This window comes from Leucoraja erinacea, unplaced genomic scaffold, assembly GCF_028641065.1.
Source record: "Leucoraja erinacea ecotype New England unplaced genomic scaffold, Leri_hhj_1 Leri_1393S, whole genome shotgun sequence".
In the NCBI taxonomy this organism is placed as follows: Eukaryota; Metazoa; Chordata; class Chondrichthyes; order Rajiformes; family Rajidae; genus Leucoraja; species Leucoraja erinaceus.
The window spans coordinates 7,446-22,743 of record NW_026575664.1 but is presented as its reverse complement, the minus strand read 5'-3'; the positions used below and the strand labels follow the sequence as shown (position 1 = coordinate 22,743).

The window sequence follows — 15,298 nt, the reverse complement described above, 5'->3', positions numbered from 1 at the left end:
GGGAATATCTTTCCGTAAAGATTGACTGGTAAGATATTGCTCTGGGCTCCAGTATCAATTTTGAGCCTTAGATTAATCGTTGTTCTTTTCTTTCCCACTTTTTTCTGTAGTTGTATTATAGTATATGCTTCATCTCTGTTGCTATGTGGTTTGTTGTTTCCCATTTCGTGGACGTCAATGGTCCCAACGGAAAGGAATTCTTCCTCAGAGGTATCTGAGGTTATCTCCTCTTCCTGTTGGACGTGTGCGTGTATTTGTTTCCTTCTCGTATTTCTATCGTTCTTTGACCATTGCTGCTTTGGCTTGGTGCTGTATGATTTTGTTGACCTACACATTTTCTTCCAGTGGTTAGGCCTCCCACAGGAGTTGCAGGTAGTCCCGTATGCTGGGCACTCCCTGCGATCATCAAATGCATGCTCTGTACCGCAGTTCCAGCAGCTTCTTTGGCTTGCTTGTTTGTTTGCATGCCTAGAAAATGTCTGCTTTGGAGCCTTTAAGGTGGAGCCAGGGTCACGTTTTGAGAGAGCGTCTATATTCACTCTGGTGCTGCTCTGAGATGAGCCAACTTGAAGGGAGAGGGAGGACATTTGTTTCCTTGTGGCTTCGAAAGCTCTGGCAGCATCTACGGCGTCTTTTAGGTTGAGGGTGTCTTTCCCTATTAGGGACTTTTGGACCTCTTGGTGGGCGCACCCCCATATTAGCTGGTCGACAATTCTGTCATCTTCATCACCAAATCTGCATTTCTTGGCCACGTTCCTTAGTCTCGACAGGAAAGTGTCGGTTGTTTCTTGTGGGTCTTGTCTTAGCCCTTGGAACTCATACCGATGGATTCTGTGGTTTGATTTGGGCTCCATATGGTTCGCAAACCTTTCAAGGACTATTCCCGGATTATTGCAGTCGGGCTCTGTTAAGCTCCAACTGTTAAAAATGTCTAGACCCTTCTCCCCGAGCCATAGTAAAATATAACTGACCTTCTCTTCATCTGCAGTTCCTTTCAGGAAGCTTTTGAATGCCAGCTGGCTCTTTTGTTTGAATTTCTTGAACGCCTCCACCACATCATCGGCGTCCCAGTTCATCGTAGGGTGGAGGTTCATTGCTGCGGTAACAGCCGCTGTGGAGGCCGCCATCTTGTGTTGTTAGGCGGGTGCACAAAAAAAATCAATTTCTCTGCAGCCGCTGTTCCTAATTCCCAATAGCGATTCACAATAGCGCGTTTTTTTACTCGAAAGTCACCGCTGCCACCATGTTGTGTCTTCGTGTTTGATATCCTGATAATAAACGACACAATTCAGGTTGTTTCAGTTGCCTTATTGTACTCCTTTATTCAGCTCCTTTGTCTGTGTGGCGTAGTGATACTAAAATGCTTACATACCTAATCACAGTGTGTGTGTGTGTGGTGAGTGTGCCTGATACAAAGTAGTGCAGGAGGTTGGGACTGCTACAAGAATATGTAGCATATGTAACATAGTCTGTGGCTGAAAGGCAATGCAGCTTTGGCTACAACACAATTGCAGCTTTTGCTGAAACACAATTGCCGCTGTGGCTGCAACAAACAAACACTTTATTCAACACCTCGTGCACTCTGTGGGAGCCGCCATCTTGCCTCCGACCAGAAATGACGTCATCGCCGCCGGCTTACCTATCGCCGGAAATGACGTCATCGCCGCCATCTTGCAACCGCCAAAATCACAAAATGAGCGCCAATTTTAAATTTAAAACACAGTTCTGGTCGAAAAAAAAGCTTCATTCGTGCATTACTCGCCTGAAAACGTTGCAACAAATGCATTTCAATTGACATAACCATTTCAAACACAATAGACATCATGCTTTAGTTACCTGAAAACGGGTGCAACCATTTTAAAACCCAAGAGAAATAAATTTGCAAACGCTTTATAACAATAACAAATGCTTTTTATTTTCAATTCACATTTCAAATACAATATAGATAAACAAATAAACAAATTGTTTTTATTTTCAATTCACAGTTCAAACACAATATAGATAGACAAATATACAAATGCTTTTTATTTTCAATTCACATTTCAAAAGACAATATAGATAGACAAATTTGCAAATGCTTTTTATTTTCAATTCATAGTTCAAACACAATATAGATAGACAAATTTGCAAATGGTTTTTATTTTCAATTCACAGTTCAAACACAATATAGACAGACAAATATACAAATGCTTTTCATATTCGATACACATTTCAAAAGACAATATAGATAGACAAATTTGCAAATGCATTTCATGTTCGATACACATTTCAAAAGACAATATAGATAGACAAATTTGCAAATGCATTTCATGTTCAAGACACATTTGAAAAGACAATATAGGTAGATAAATATACAAACACTTTCCAACAAAATGCCAAGAAACTTCAGACCATGGTGAATGGTGAACAACATACATATCAATTGGCTGAAAAAGGACATCCAGGGGACTCACCTCGGAGTAGAGCTGCAGCTCAGAGAGCCGTGACCCTTTCACTCCCCCGGAAGAAAGTGATTGAAGCGGGACGCTTCCGGGTTTTATAGTCCCTCCCTCCCCTGCCGCCAGCGGGGGCAGCAGAGAGAATGGGGAATGATGTAAAAACATTAAAATCTCGGTCATATTTCATCGACGGGAAAAATCCTCGGCACACATGCGGCAGAGGGGGGCTCTGAGGGAGGTGGCCAAAAATTACGGCCGTAGGTGGCGGCGTTCTCTCGGAAATCGCAGCACAGATCGGGAAAAGCGGTCAAGAACAGAGTTTTAGTAATATAGATTAATGATTTGGACGAGGGAATTGAATATAACATCTCCAAGTTTGCGGATGACACGAAGCTGGGGGGTAGTGTTAACTGTGAGAAGGATGCTAGGAGGCTGCAAGGTGACTTGGATAGGTTGGGTGAGTGGCCAAATGCATGGCAGATGCAGTATAATGTGGATAAATGTGAGGTTATCCACAGGATAGTAGACTATTATCTGAATGGTGGCCGATTAAGAAAAGGGGACATGCAACAAGAACTGGGTGTCATGGTACACCAGGCATTGAAAGTAGGCATGCAGGTGCAGCAGGCAGTGAAGAAAGCGAATGGTATGTTTTCATTCATAGCAAAAGGATTTGAGTATATGAGCAGGGAGGTTCTGCTGCAGTTGTACAGGGCCTTGGTGAGACCACACCTGGAGTATTGTGTACAGTTTTGGTCTCCTAATCTGAGGAAAGACATTCTTGCCATACAGAGAAGGTTCACCAGACTGATTCCTGGGATGTCAGGACTTTCATATGAAGAAAGACTGGGTAGACTCGGCTTGTACTCGCTAGAATTTAGATGATTGTGGGTGGATCTTATAGAAACTTACAACATTCTTAAGGGGCTGGACAGGCTAGATGCAGGAAGATTATTCCCGATGTTTGGGAAGTCCAGAACACGGGGTCACAGTTTAAGCATAAGGGGGAAGTCTTTTAGGACTGAGTTGAGGAAAACATTTTTTCACACAGAGTGGTGAATCTGTGGAATTCTCTGCCACAGAAGGTAGTTGAGGCCAGCTCATTGGCCATATTTAAGAGGGAGTTAGATGTGGCCCTTGTGGCAAAAAGGTTCAGGGCGTATGGAGAGAAGGCAGGTACAGGATACTGAGTTGGATGATCAGCCATGATCATATTGAATGGCGGTGCAGGCTCGAAGGGCCAAATGCCCTACCTCTGCACCTATTTTCTATATTTCTATGAGTCAAGGAGGACTCATTTGAGAAGATCTGGGAAAAATCTGGGAAAGATCTGGGAAAATCCTTATTTGAGCCATGACACCAACTAGATAAATGCCAAGCAAGATATGGGAAGATTCGGTTATATAGAACTAGATGGTATGTTTGTGCGAATATTGAAATATCTCCAGATAACTAATCAATGTAATTTTTAATTTGGTAAGTGAACCACACAGTCTTATTCCAATTTTTTATTTATTTACTTTTTCTTTTGTTCCCCTATCGATTTATTTTTTTATTTTGATTGGTGGTTTTCTTATTTTATTTTATTTATGGTGATGGCGTTGCACTGTTTTGTATATATCTCTGAAAAATCAATAAACATTTAAGTGAAAAAAAAGAAAGTATTCAGAGGACTGGCCTCCACCGCCCTCTGAGGCAGAGAATTCCACAGACTCACAACTCTCTATGTTAAAAAGTGTTTCCTCGTCTCCATTCAAAATGGCTTACCCCTTATTCATAAACTGTGGCCCCTGGTTCTGAACCCCCCCAACATCGGGAATATGTTTCCTGCCTCTAGCCTGTCCAAACCCTTAACAAAAACCCTCCATTTTCTCAGCATATGCCAGTCCCGTCATCTCGGGTATTAACCTTGTGAACCTACGCTGAACCTTGTGCACGCCCTCAACAGTAAGAATGTCCTTCCTCTAATTTGGAGACCAAAACTGCACACAATACACCAGGTGAGGTCTCACTAGGCCCTTATACAACTGCAGAAGGACCTCTTTACTCCTATACTCAACTCCTCTTGTTATGAAGGCCAACATGCCATTCGCTTTCTTCACTGCCTGCTGTACCTGCATGCGTACTTTAATTGACTGATGAACAAGGACACCCAGATCCCGTTGTACTTCCCCTTTTCCCAACTTGACATTGTTTAGATAATAATCTCCTTCCTGTTTCTGCTACCAAAGTGGATAACCTCACATTTATCCACATTAAACTGCATCTGCCCACTCACCCAAACAGTCCAAGTCGTCCTGCATTCTCATAGCATCCTCATCACAGTTCACACTCACCCGGCTTTGTGTTATCTGCAAATTTGCTAATGTTATTTTGAATCCCTTCATCTAAATGTATATTATAAATAGCTGTGGTCCCAGCACCGAGCCTTGCGGTACCCCACTAGTCACAGCTGCCATTCTGAAAGGGACCCGTTAATCCATATAAGCAGACACAAATGCTATAGAAACTCAGCGGGTGAGGCAGCATCTATGGAACGAAGGAAATAGGCAGCGTTTCGGGCCGAAACCCTTCTTCCTGTTCCTTTCTTCTTCCTGCCCCCCCACCCCCACCCTTCAGACTGATGTGAGGGTGGGGGTGGGGGGCAGGAATAAGACAGGAAGAGGAGGAGCCAGTGGGCTGAGGTAGAGCTGAGAAGGGGAGGAGACAGTCAGGACTAACTGAAGAAGGGGAGAAGAAAGTAAGGACTTCCTGAAAAGCTCTCCCTCAGCCCACTGGCTCTTCCTCTTAGCAGGACAAGCAACATCTCTGGACTGAAAGAATGGGTGACGATTCGGGTTGAGATTGCAGAGGGTCTCGACCCGAAACGTTAGCCATTCCTTCGATTATTTTGTGTCAACCTAAACAGCGCCTATCCATGTGGTGGTGTGCCAGCAGGCTGGAGGAGCGGGCAACGGCCTTGCCACAGAGTGGACAGGTGAAGGGGCACAGGTTGGTGTGGACTCGCCGGTGCTCCAGCAGGTGCTCAAGGCGGGTGAAGCCCTAACCAGAGGACGGGCAGGGGAAGGGAAGCTCACCGCTGTGGGTACGCCGGTGCTGTCACAGACTGGACATGCGGGTGAAACCCTTGCCACACTCAGCGCACACAAAGGGTATCTCTCTGGTGTGTATCCGCTGGTGCTCCCACAGCCCCCGTGCTCTCTTGTAACGCTTCCCGCAGTGGGAGCAGCTGCTCGCCGGCGTGCGTCCGCTGGTGCTGCCGCAACCCCCGCGAGCTGTCAAACGACTCACCACAGTACGGGCAGTCGTAGGGCGGGCCACTGGTGAGCACGTGCTGGTGAGACAGGGCGTGGGAGGCCATGGCAAAGCCCTCTCCACACATTGAGCTGGGGAAGGGACGGTCGCCGGTGTGCACCCGCTGGTGGGAGCGCAGCCCAGAGGAGCAGATGAAGCCCTTGCCGCACTGGGCGCAGGTGAAGGGGCGCTCGCCAGTGTGGATGCGCTGGTGCACAAGCAGGGTGCTGGACTGGGTAAAGCCCTTGCCGCACTGGCTGCAGGTGTAGGGGCGCTCGCCGGTGTGGATGCGCTGGTGCGACAGCAGGTTATTGGAGCAGTTGAAGCTCTTGCCGCACTGGACACAGGTGTAGGGACGCTCGCCGGTGTGGGTACGCTGGTGCTCCAGCAGGCTGGCGGAACGGGCGAAGCTCTTGCCACAGTCGTTGCAGGTGTAGGGCCGCTCCCCGGTGTGGATGCGCTGGTGGGACAGCAGCCCGGTATCATGGGTGAAGCTCTTGCCGCACTGGGCGCAGGTGTAGGGGCGCTCGCCGGTGTGGGTGCGCTGGTGCTCCAGCAGATGATGTGACTGGGTGAAGTCCTTGCCGCACTGGACACAGGTGTAGGGACGCTCGCCGGTGTGGATGCGCTTGTGCTTCAGCAGATTGCTGGAGCGGGAGAAGTCCTTGCCGCAGTCGCTGCAGGTGTAGGGCCGCTCCCCGGTGTGTACACGCCTGTGCACCTTCAGGCCCGGTGCCGACTTGAAGCCTTTGCCGCAGTCAGTGCAGGTGAAGGGCCGCTCACTGCTGTGCACCCGCCTGTGCTCCCGCAGCCCCGACATCCGGGCAAAGCTCTTGCCGCAGGCGGAGCAGCCATAGGGCTTCTCGCCCGTGTGCACCTGCCGGTGCATCTTCAGGTGGTGCGCCGTCTTGAAGTCTTTGCCACAGTCCGAGCAGGCGAAGGGCCTCTTCCCGGAGTGCACGCGGTTGTGCTGCAGCAGTTTGTTGTAGCTGGCGAAGTTCTTGCCGCACTCCGAGCAGTCGAAGGGGCGTTCTCCTGTGTGAACCCGCCGGTGGATCTCCAGATAGCTCGGGTACTGCCAAGCCTTGCCACACACTTCACACTTATAACGCTTCTCCTTGTTGTACCCCGCCATGTGGCCCTCCACTGAAGCTCAGCCCCTCAAAGCTCAGTCCACACACCAAACAGATGGGGGAGGGGGGGGACTCACCGGCACCTTGGCTGCCCTCAATGGCCGCTCACGTCCCCGTCTCTCCGCCCACAGCAACGGCTCCTAAGCCCTGCAGGAGGGGAACACAGAGGGTCAACAAGCTGGCAAACAGGACATTACTAGCGTTTATGGCAGAAGAAACCGTTATATAATGCAGCGCGGCACAGTGGCTGCTGCCTCACTCCCAGAGACCCGGGTTCGATCCTGACTATGGGTGCTGTCTGTGTGGAGTTTGTACGTTCTCCCCTTGACCTGCGTGGGTTTTTACTACGGGTGCTCCGGTTTCCTCCAACATTTCAAAGACGTCCAGGGTTGTAGTGCTAGTGTACGGGGTGATTGCTGGTCGGCGCGGACTCCGTGGGCCGAAAGACCTGTTTCCGCGCAATATCTCTGAACTAAACTGAACTAAAGAAGGGTCTCGACCCAAAATGTCGCCCATTCATTCTCTCCACAGATACTGCCTGTCTCACTGTATTATTCCAGCACTTTGTGTCTATCTTCTCCACAAATGCTGCCTGTCCCACTGAATTACTCCAGTCCTTTGTGTCTATCTTCTCCACAGATGCTGCCTGACCTGCTGAGTTAATCCAGCACTTTGTCATAGATTCATAGAGTGATACAGCGTTGGAAAGAGGCCCTTCGGCCCAAATTGTACCCGCACTCCTAGATCCCTCGGCTCCACACATTCCCCCAGCGCCCCGCCATTCACAGTGAAGAAGTGTTTCGGCCCGAAACGTTGCCTATTTCCTTCGCTCCATAGATGCTGCTGCACCTGCTGAGTTTCTCCAGCTTTTTTGTGTACCTTCGATTTTCCAGCATCTGCAGTTCCTTCCTAAACACAGTGAAGATCCTGCCCTGGTTTGACTTCCTGAACTGCAACACCCTCCCCACCCCCAAACAATGTGACCTCCTCCCTGTGGCTCCCTGCCCCTTACCCCTGCCGCCTCCTGCTCCTTACTCCCCTTTGCTCCCTCCCCCTCCTCTCGACCCCCAACAATGTGAACCCCCACCAGGATCACTACCCCCTTCCTTGACTCACTTGAACTCTCTCCCCCCCCCAGTTCGCTGCCCCCCCCATACATCCCCCTCGGTACCAAACCCACTCCCCCCTTGAATCCCTCCCCCCTCCCTTTGCTCCCTGCTTGCCCCCGCTACTCACTTCACCCCCTTTCCACCTCCAGCCTCTCACTCCTCTCCTCCTAGCCCCCATCCCTCCACTCCACACTCTCTCTCTCTCTCTCTCTCCACCCCTCCCCACCCTCTCGCCCTCTCCCCTTATTCCTGCCACTCTCAGCCTCCCACTCTCAGATATCTCTCTCTCTCATCTCTGCCCCACTCTCCTGACTCTCCCCATTCTATCTCTCTGTCTCTCTCTCCCAGTCCCGGTCACTGTGTGTTTCCCGGTGCGAGACCGGAGACTGGACCCGTCCCCGATCCACAGTGCGGCCCCGCCCCGCCCGCCCTGATCCACTGGAGCGTCTCACAGCTCATCCCTTCCTGGAGGACCGTCCCGGAGGACCACCGGTACCAAACCCACTCCCCCCTTGGCCGCCTGGGGACAGAGCACGGGCGGACAGAGACGGATGCGAATGCGCAGCACCGGGCCTCAGCCCGGAAATGACCTCACGGCCGCACTGCCATCCACCAGTGGTGATTCAGATTCAGATTCAATTTTAATTGTCATTGTCAGTGTACAGTACAGAGACAACGAAATGCATTTAGCATCTCCCTTGAAGAGCGACATAGCAAACGATTTGAATAAAAAATAATAAGTGGGGTAGGGGGGGTGGGGGGTGGTGATTGGCAGTCACCGAGGTACGTTGTTGAGTAGAGTGACAGCCGCCGGAAAGAAGCTGTTCCTCGACCTGCTGGTTCGGCAACGGAGAGACCTGTAGCGCCTCCCGGATGGTAGGAGGGTAAACAGTCCATGGTTGGGGTGAGAGCAGTCCTTGGCGATGCTGAGCGCCCTCCGCAGACAACGCTTGCTTTGGACGGGCAATGTGGGCGGGCAGTGACGGTGGCGCATGCACATCGCCACAATGATGGATCCACCCACCCCGGTTCAATCCCCACTCCGGGGGCTGTCTTGTCTGTTCTCCCCGTCACTTTCCGGGTACTACATCCACCTCCAGAACATTAGCATTTGATAGAGGGAGAGAGGGTTTTTGGTCCTCCAAAACATTCCAAATGGAATGTAAACTGGAGGTGGTGGAGGGAGGATTTAAGCCAGAAAGGATTTTTTGGGGAAGAAAGAGCTACCATAAATTTAGTAGCATCTGGTTGGGTAACTATGGTAGGGTGAAGATTATTCCATGCTTTAATTGTGCGGGGGAAAAACGAATTGCTGTATACATCTGTCTTGTAGCTGGAATCTCAAATGGGATCGAATGACCTCATCTGCTCCTAATTGGTTTGGGTTTGGTGTAGGTTTTGTAATCTATGTCGAGCTGACCATTTAACATTTTGTAAAAACAGGTCAAACGGTGAGCTTCACGTCTGTCTTGGCGAGGGTTCCACCCCAGTGAATTCAGTAGTTTGGTAACACTCGCTTCACTCTCATAGGCGTTAGTAACAAATTGAGCTGCCTGTCTTCAAGTCAAGTCAAGTCAAGTTTATTTGTCACATACACATACGAGATGTGCAGTGAAATGAAAGTGGCAATGCTCGCGGACTTTTGTGCAAAAGACAAACAACCAAACAAACTATAAACACAATCATAACACACATATTCTTTTACATAATAAATAATGGAAGGAAAAACGTTCAGTAGAGTTAGTCCCTGGTGAGATAGGCGTTTACAGTCCGAATGCCCTCTGGGAAGAAACTCCTTCTCAACCTATCAGTTCTCACCGCATGGCAACGGAGGCGTTTGCCTGACCGTAGCAGCTGGAACAGTCCATTGCAGGGGTGGAAGGGGTCTCTCATGATATTGTTGGCTCTGGAGTTGCACCTCCTGATGTATAGTTCCTGCAGGGGGGCAAGTGAAGTTCCCATAGTGCGTTCGGCCGAACGCACTACTCTCTGCAGAGCCTTCTTGTCCTTGGCAGAGCAATTCCCAAACCAGATGGTAATGTTCCCGGACAAGATGCTTTCCACCGCCGCTGCGTAGAAGCACTGGAGGATCCTCAGAGACACTCTGAATTTCCTCAATTGCCTGAGGTGGTAAAGGCGCTGCCTTACCTTACTCACGAGTGCTGAAGCGTGTGATGCCCATGTCATATCCTCGGAGATGTGGACTCCCAGATATTTAAAACAGTTCACCCTATCCACAGGATCCCCATTTATCCTCAATGGAGTGTACGTCCTCGGATGATGTGCCCTCCTAAAGTCCATGATCAGCTCCTTCGTTTTTTTGATGTTCAAGAGGAGGCTGTTATCCTGGCACCAGAGTGCTAGACCAGCCACCTCCTCCCGGTAGGCCTTTTCGTCGTTGTCTGAGATCAGGCCCACCACCAGTGTCATCAGCAAACTTAATTATTGAGTTGGAGCTGAACCTAGCCACACAGTCATGTGTGTACAGGGAGTACAATAGGGGGCTGAGGACGTAACCCTGGGGCGATCCTGTGCTCGGGATGAGGGACTTCGATGTATTCCCTCCCATCTTGACTACCTGGGGCCTGGCGGTGAGAAAGTCCTGGACCCAGGCACACAGGGAGGTGTTGAGCCCCAATTCCATTAGCTTCCCGGCCAGTCTGGTGGGGACTATCGTGTTGAACACGATACGTGTTCCCTCTTATCCTTAAACTGTGACCCCTTGTTCTGGACTTCCCCAACATCGGGAATAATCTTCCTGCATCTAGCCTGTCCAACCCCTTAAGAATTTTGTAAGTTTCTATAAGATCCCCCCTCAATCTTTGGACACGTTCAATGGAAGAAATTTGTTTATTTGTGTATGGATCCCATGTTGCAACTGCGTAGTCCAAATTAAGTCTAACGAGGGTGAAGTATAGCTTCTCCTTGACAGAAGTTGAACAATGATGAAAGTTGCGGCTCAGAACATTTAGGACACCTGTTGCTTTCACCTTGATGAGTCTGACCATTCCAACGCAGATCATTCTGCAATTTGATGCCAAGATAAAAACATAGAAAAATTGTATTGTATTTTTAATGACCACACAGCCAGGCTGGTGGAATTTGTTATCAGTACAGCTCGGTACAGGTTCCAACATTTCATCAACATTAAACATATAACATAGATATACATACAGACAGACACATTACATAATACATAAGGGCCATGCTTATTCTTATTCCTCACCGTACAGAGTTTAGAATGTTAATTGCAGTGGGAATGAAACTGTTTTTGAAGCGGTTTGTTTTGGAGGCAATTGTCCTGTAACGCCTCCCAGAGGGCAGTAGCTGAAAGGCATAGTGTGCAGGGTGAGTAGGATCAGAGATGATCTTGCGGGCTCTGTGTAGTGTCCGTTTGTGATAAAGTGATTCAAGGGATGGTAGGGGTAAGCCAATAATTTTTGATGCTCTATTGATGATGCGCTGTAATTTCTTCCGGGAGAGTCAGTCGAGACTGCCGAACCAGACTGTGATGGATGAAGTGAGGATGCTTTCAATGATGGCTGTATAGAAGCGGAGCATGAGATGAGACCTTACTCTGAACTTCCTGAGCTGTCGGAGATGGAAAAGTCTTTGCTGGGCTTTCCCATAGATGTGGTCTGCGTTTGTCCTCCATTTGAGGTTGTTGCTGATGTGGGTTCCAAGGAGTTTGAATGTGTCAGTGATGGAGATGGATTCACTGACCAGAATCCAGATCCAGAAATAGGTGCAGGAGTAGGCCATTCGGCCCTTCGAGCCTGCACCGCCATTCAATATGATCATGGCTGATCATCCAACTCAGTATCCCATACTTGCCTTCTCTCCATACCCCCTGATCCCTTTAGCCACAAGGGCCACATCTAACAGAGCCAATGAACTGGCCTCAACTACCTTCTGTGGCAGAGAATTCCACAGATTCACCACTCTCTGTGTAAAAAATGATTTTCTCATCCCTGTCTTAAAAGACTTCCCTCTTATCCTTAAATTGTGACCCCTTGTTCTGGACTTCCGCAACATCGGGAATAATCTTCCTGCATCTAGCCTGTCCAACCCCTTAAGAATTTTGTAAGTTTCTATAAGATCCCCCCTCAATCTTCTAAATTCTAGGGAGTACAAGCCAAGTGTATCCAGTCTTTCTTCATATGAAAGTCCTGCCATCTCAGGAATCAGTCTTGTGAACCTTCTCTGCACTCCCTCTATGGCAAGAATGTCTTTCCTCAGATTAGGAGACCAAAACTGTACGCAATACTCCAGGTGTGGCCTCACCAAGACCCTGTACAACTGCAGTAGAACCTCCCTGCTCTTATACTCAAATCCTTTTGCTATGAATGCTAACATACCATTCGCTTTCTGCAATGCCTGCTGCACCTGCATGCCTACTTTCAATGACTGGTGTACCATGACACCCAGGTCTCATTGCATCTCCTCTTTTCCTAATCGGCCGCCATTCAGATAATAATCTACTTTACTGTTTTTGCCACCAAAGTGGATAACCTCACATTTATCCACATTATACTGTTTCTGCCATGCTTTTGCCCACTCACCCAACCTATCCAAGTCACCTTGCAGCCTCCTAACATCCTCCTCACAGCTAACACTGCCCCCCAGCTTTGTGTCATCCGCAAACTTGGAGATGTTGCATTCAATTCCCTCATCCAGATCATTAATATATATTGTAAATAGCTGGGGTCCCAGCACTGAGCCTTGCAGTACCCCACTAGTCACTGCCTGCCATTGTGAAAAGGACCCATTTACTCCTACTCTTTGCTGTCTGTTTGCCAGAAGTTCTCTATCCACATCAATACTGAACCCCTAATACCGTGTGCTTTAAGTTTGTATACTAATCTCTTATGTGGGACCTTGTCGAAAGCCTTCTGAAAGTCCAGATATAACACATCCACTGGTTCTCCCTTATCCACGCTACTAGTTACATCCTCGAAAAATTCTATAAGATTCGTCAGACATGATTTACATTTCGTAAATCCATACTGACTTTGTCCAATGATTTCACCACTTTCCAAATGTGCTGCTATCCCATCTTTAATAACTGACTCCAGCATTTTCCCCACTACCGACGTTAGACTAATTGGTCTGTAATTCCCCGTTTTCTCTCTCCCTCCATTCTTAAAAAGTGGGGTTACATTAGCTACCCTCCAATCCTCAGGAACTACTCCAGAATCTAAAGAGTTTTGAAAAATTATCACTAATGCATCCACTATTTCTTGAGCTACTTCCTTAAGTACTCTGGGATGCAGCCTATCTGGCCCTGGGGATTTATCGGCCTTTAATCCATTCAATTTACCCAACACTACTTCCCGACTAACCTGGATTTCACTCAGTTCCTCCATCTCCTTTGACCCGCGGTCCCCTGCTATTTCCGGCAGATTATTTATGTCTTCCTTAGTGAAGACGGAACCAAAGTAGTTATTCAATTGGTCCGCCATATCCTTGGTCTCCATGATCAATTCACCTGTTTCTGACTGCAAGGGACCTACATTTGTTTTAACTAAACTCTTTCTCTTCACATATCTATAAAAACTTTTGCAGTCAGTTTTTACGTTCCCTGCCAGTTTTCTTTCATAATCTATTCCCTTTCCTAATTAAGCCCTTTGTTCTCCTCAGCTGGTCTCTGAATTTCTCCCAGTCCTCTGGTATGCTGCTTTTCTGGCTAATTTGTACGCTTCATCTTTTGCTTTGATACATCCCTGATTTCCCTTGTTATCCATGGATGTACTACTTCCCTGATTTATTCTTTTGCCAAACTGGGATGAACAATTGTTGTAGTTCATCCATGCAGTCTTTAAATGCCTTCCATTGCATATCCACCGTCAACCCTTTAAGAATCAATTACCAGTCTATCTTGGCCAATTCACGTCTGATACCCTCAAAGTTACCTTTCTTTAAGTTCAGGACCCTTGTTTCTGAATTAACAATGTCACTCTCCATCCTAATGAAGAACTCAACCACATTATGGTCACTCTTGCCCAAGGGGGCACGCACAACAAGACTGCTAACTAACCATTCCTCATTACTCAATACACATTCTAGAATAGCCTGCTCTCTCGTTGGTTCCTCTACATGTTGGTTTAGAAAACTATCCCGCATACATTCCAAGAAATCCTCTTCCTCAGCACCCCTGCCAATTTGATTCACCCAATCTATATGTATATTGAAGTCACCCATTATAACTGTTTTACCTTTGTTGCACGCATTTCTAATTTCCTGTTTGATGCCGCATCCTGTTTGGATGGGGGAGCGGAGAGTTGGGGGTGGGAGAGGGTGGGCCCTCTCCATCAACTCCTCCACGCCCGTCTTCTCCCCCCTCCCTCCACCCACCCCCCCTCCTCTTCATCCCCCTCTCTCACACCGCTTCTCCTCTCTCTTTCTCTGCCTCAGGGAGGGGGTAGAGGGGAGGGTGAGTGAGTAGAGAGAGACAGCATCTACCGAAGTCATAGAGCACAAACCTCCCCATCAGGCGGCGGGACCGAGCTAGGCTGCAGCAGGCGGCGATGACCAGAGCGAGGCCACAGTGCTCTGAGGACTTTGAAAACAGTGGATGGCCGGCAGCACACTCACCAGGAGATTTTTGAATTCATGAGGTAAATCACTGCTGGAATATGAAAAAATGTCTCCGTTACTGCATGGGGTTTTCGAGGAGATACGACTGAAAACCAAACAACCAGTCTCTCTCTCTCTCTCTGCATCTCTCTTTCTGCACCTTTCTCTCTCTGTCTGTCTGTCTCTGTCTGTATCACGTGTCTCTCTCTCTCTCTCTCATTCTCCCCGTGTATCTCTCTCTCTCTCTACCTCCCGCTCTCCCGTCTCTCCCTCACGCTCTGCATCTCTCTCTCTCTCTCTCTGTCTCTCCCTCTCAGTCTCTCTCTCAGCTTCTCTCTCTCTCTCTCTCTTTCCCTGCCTCTCTTTTTCTCTGCCTCTTTCTCTCCATCTCTCTCTCTTCTGTGTCTCTCCCTCTGCATTTCTCTGTCTGTCCCACTCTCTCGCTCTATCCGTCTCCCTCTCTGTCTCGCTTCCCTCCCTCCGTCTCTCTCCTGTGTGTGCCTCCCTCTCTGCATCTCCCCCTCTCTGCATCTCTCTCTCTGTCTCTCTCTCTATCTCTTTCCCTCTCTCTGTCTCTTTCTCTCTCCCTCTCTCTCTCTCTCTCCCTGTCTCTCTCCCTGTCTCTCTGTGTCGCTCTCTCTCTATCTCTGTTTCTCTCTCTCTCTGTCTCTCACTCTTGTCCTCTCTCTCTCTGTCTCTCTATCTCCCTCCTTCTGTTTCTCTCTCTCACTCTTGTCCCTCTGTCTCT

The 15,298-nt window shown here is 48.6% G+C and overlaps 2 protein-coding genes across 2 annotated transcripts; both read right to left on the bottom strand.

Moving 5' to 3' along the window:
* Nucleotides 1-1,653: 1,653 nt before the first annotated feature.
* LOC129715775 (zinc finger protein 664-like) lies at nucleotides 1,654-7,894 on the bottom strand. Its single transcript, XM_055665626.1, has one exon. It carries the CDS (start codon nucleotides 6,865-6,867, stop codon nucleotides 5,575-5,577), a length of 1,293 nt encoding a protein of 430 aa, XP_055521601.1. The 5' UTR covers nucleotides 6,868-7,894; the 3' UTR covers nucleotides 1,654-5,574.
* Nucleotides 7,895-8,730: 836 nt separating this feature from the next.
* On the bottom strand, nucleotides 8,731-14,849 carry LOC129715774 (uncharacterized). The gene is made up of 2 exons (XM_055665625.1): nucleotides 14,457-14,849; nucleotides 8,731-10,998 (listed from the first exon to the last, which is right to left on the bottom strand). The coding sequence occupies exon 2, from the start codon at nucleotides 10,402-10,404 to the stop codon at nucleotides 9,715-9,717; it is 690 nt and encodes a 229-aa protein (XP_055521600.1). The 5' UTR covers nucleotides 10,405-10,998; nucleotides 14,457-14,849; the 3' UTR covers nucleotides 8,731-9,714.
* Nucleotides 14,850-15,298: the final 449 nt, after the last annotated feature.

Coding starts and splice junctions, on each gene's coding strand:
- LOC129715774 (XM_055665625.1), bottom strand. CDS start 10,404: ATGACACTGGTGGTGGGCCTGATCTCAGACAACGACGAAAAGGCCTAC.
- LOC129715775 (XM_055665626.1), bottom strand. CDS start 6,867: ATGGCGGGGTACAACAAGGAGAAGCGTTATAAGTGTGAAGTGTGTGGC.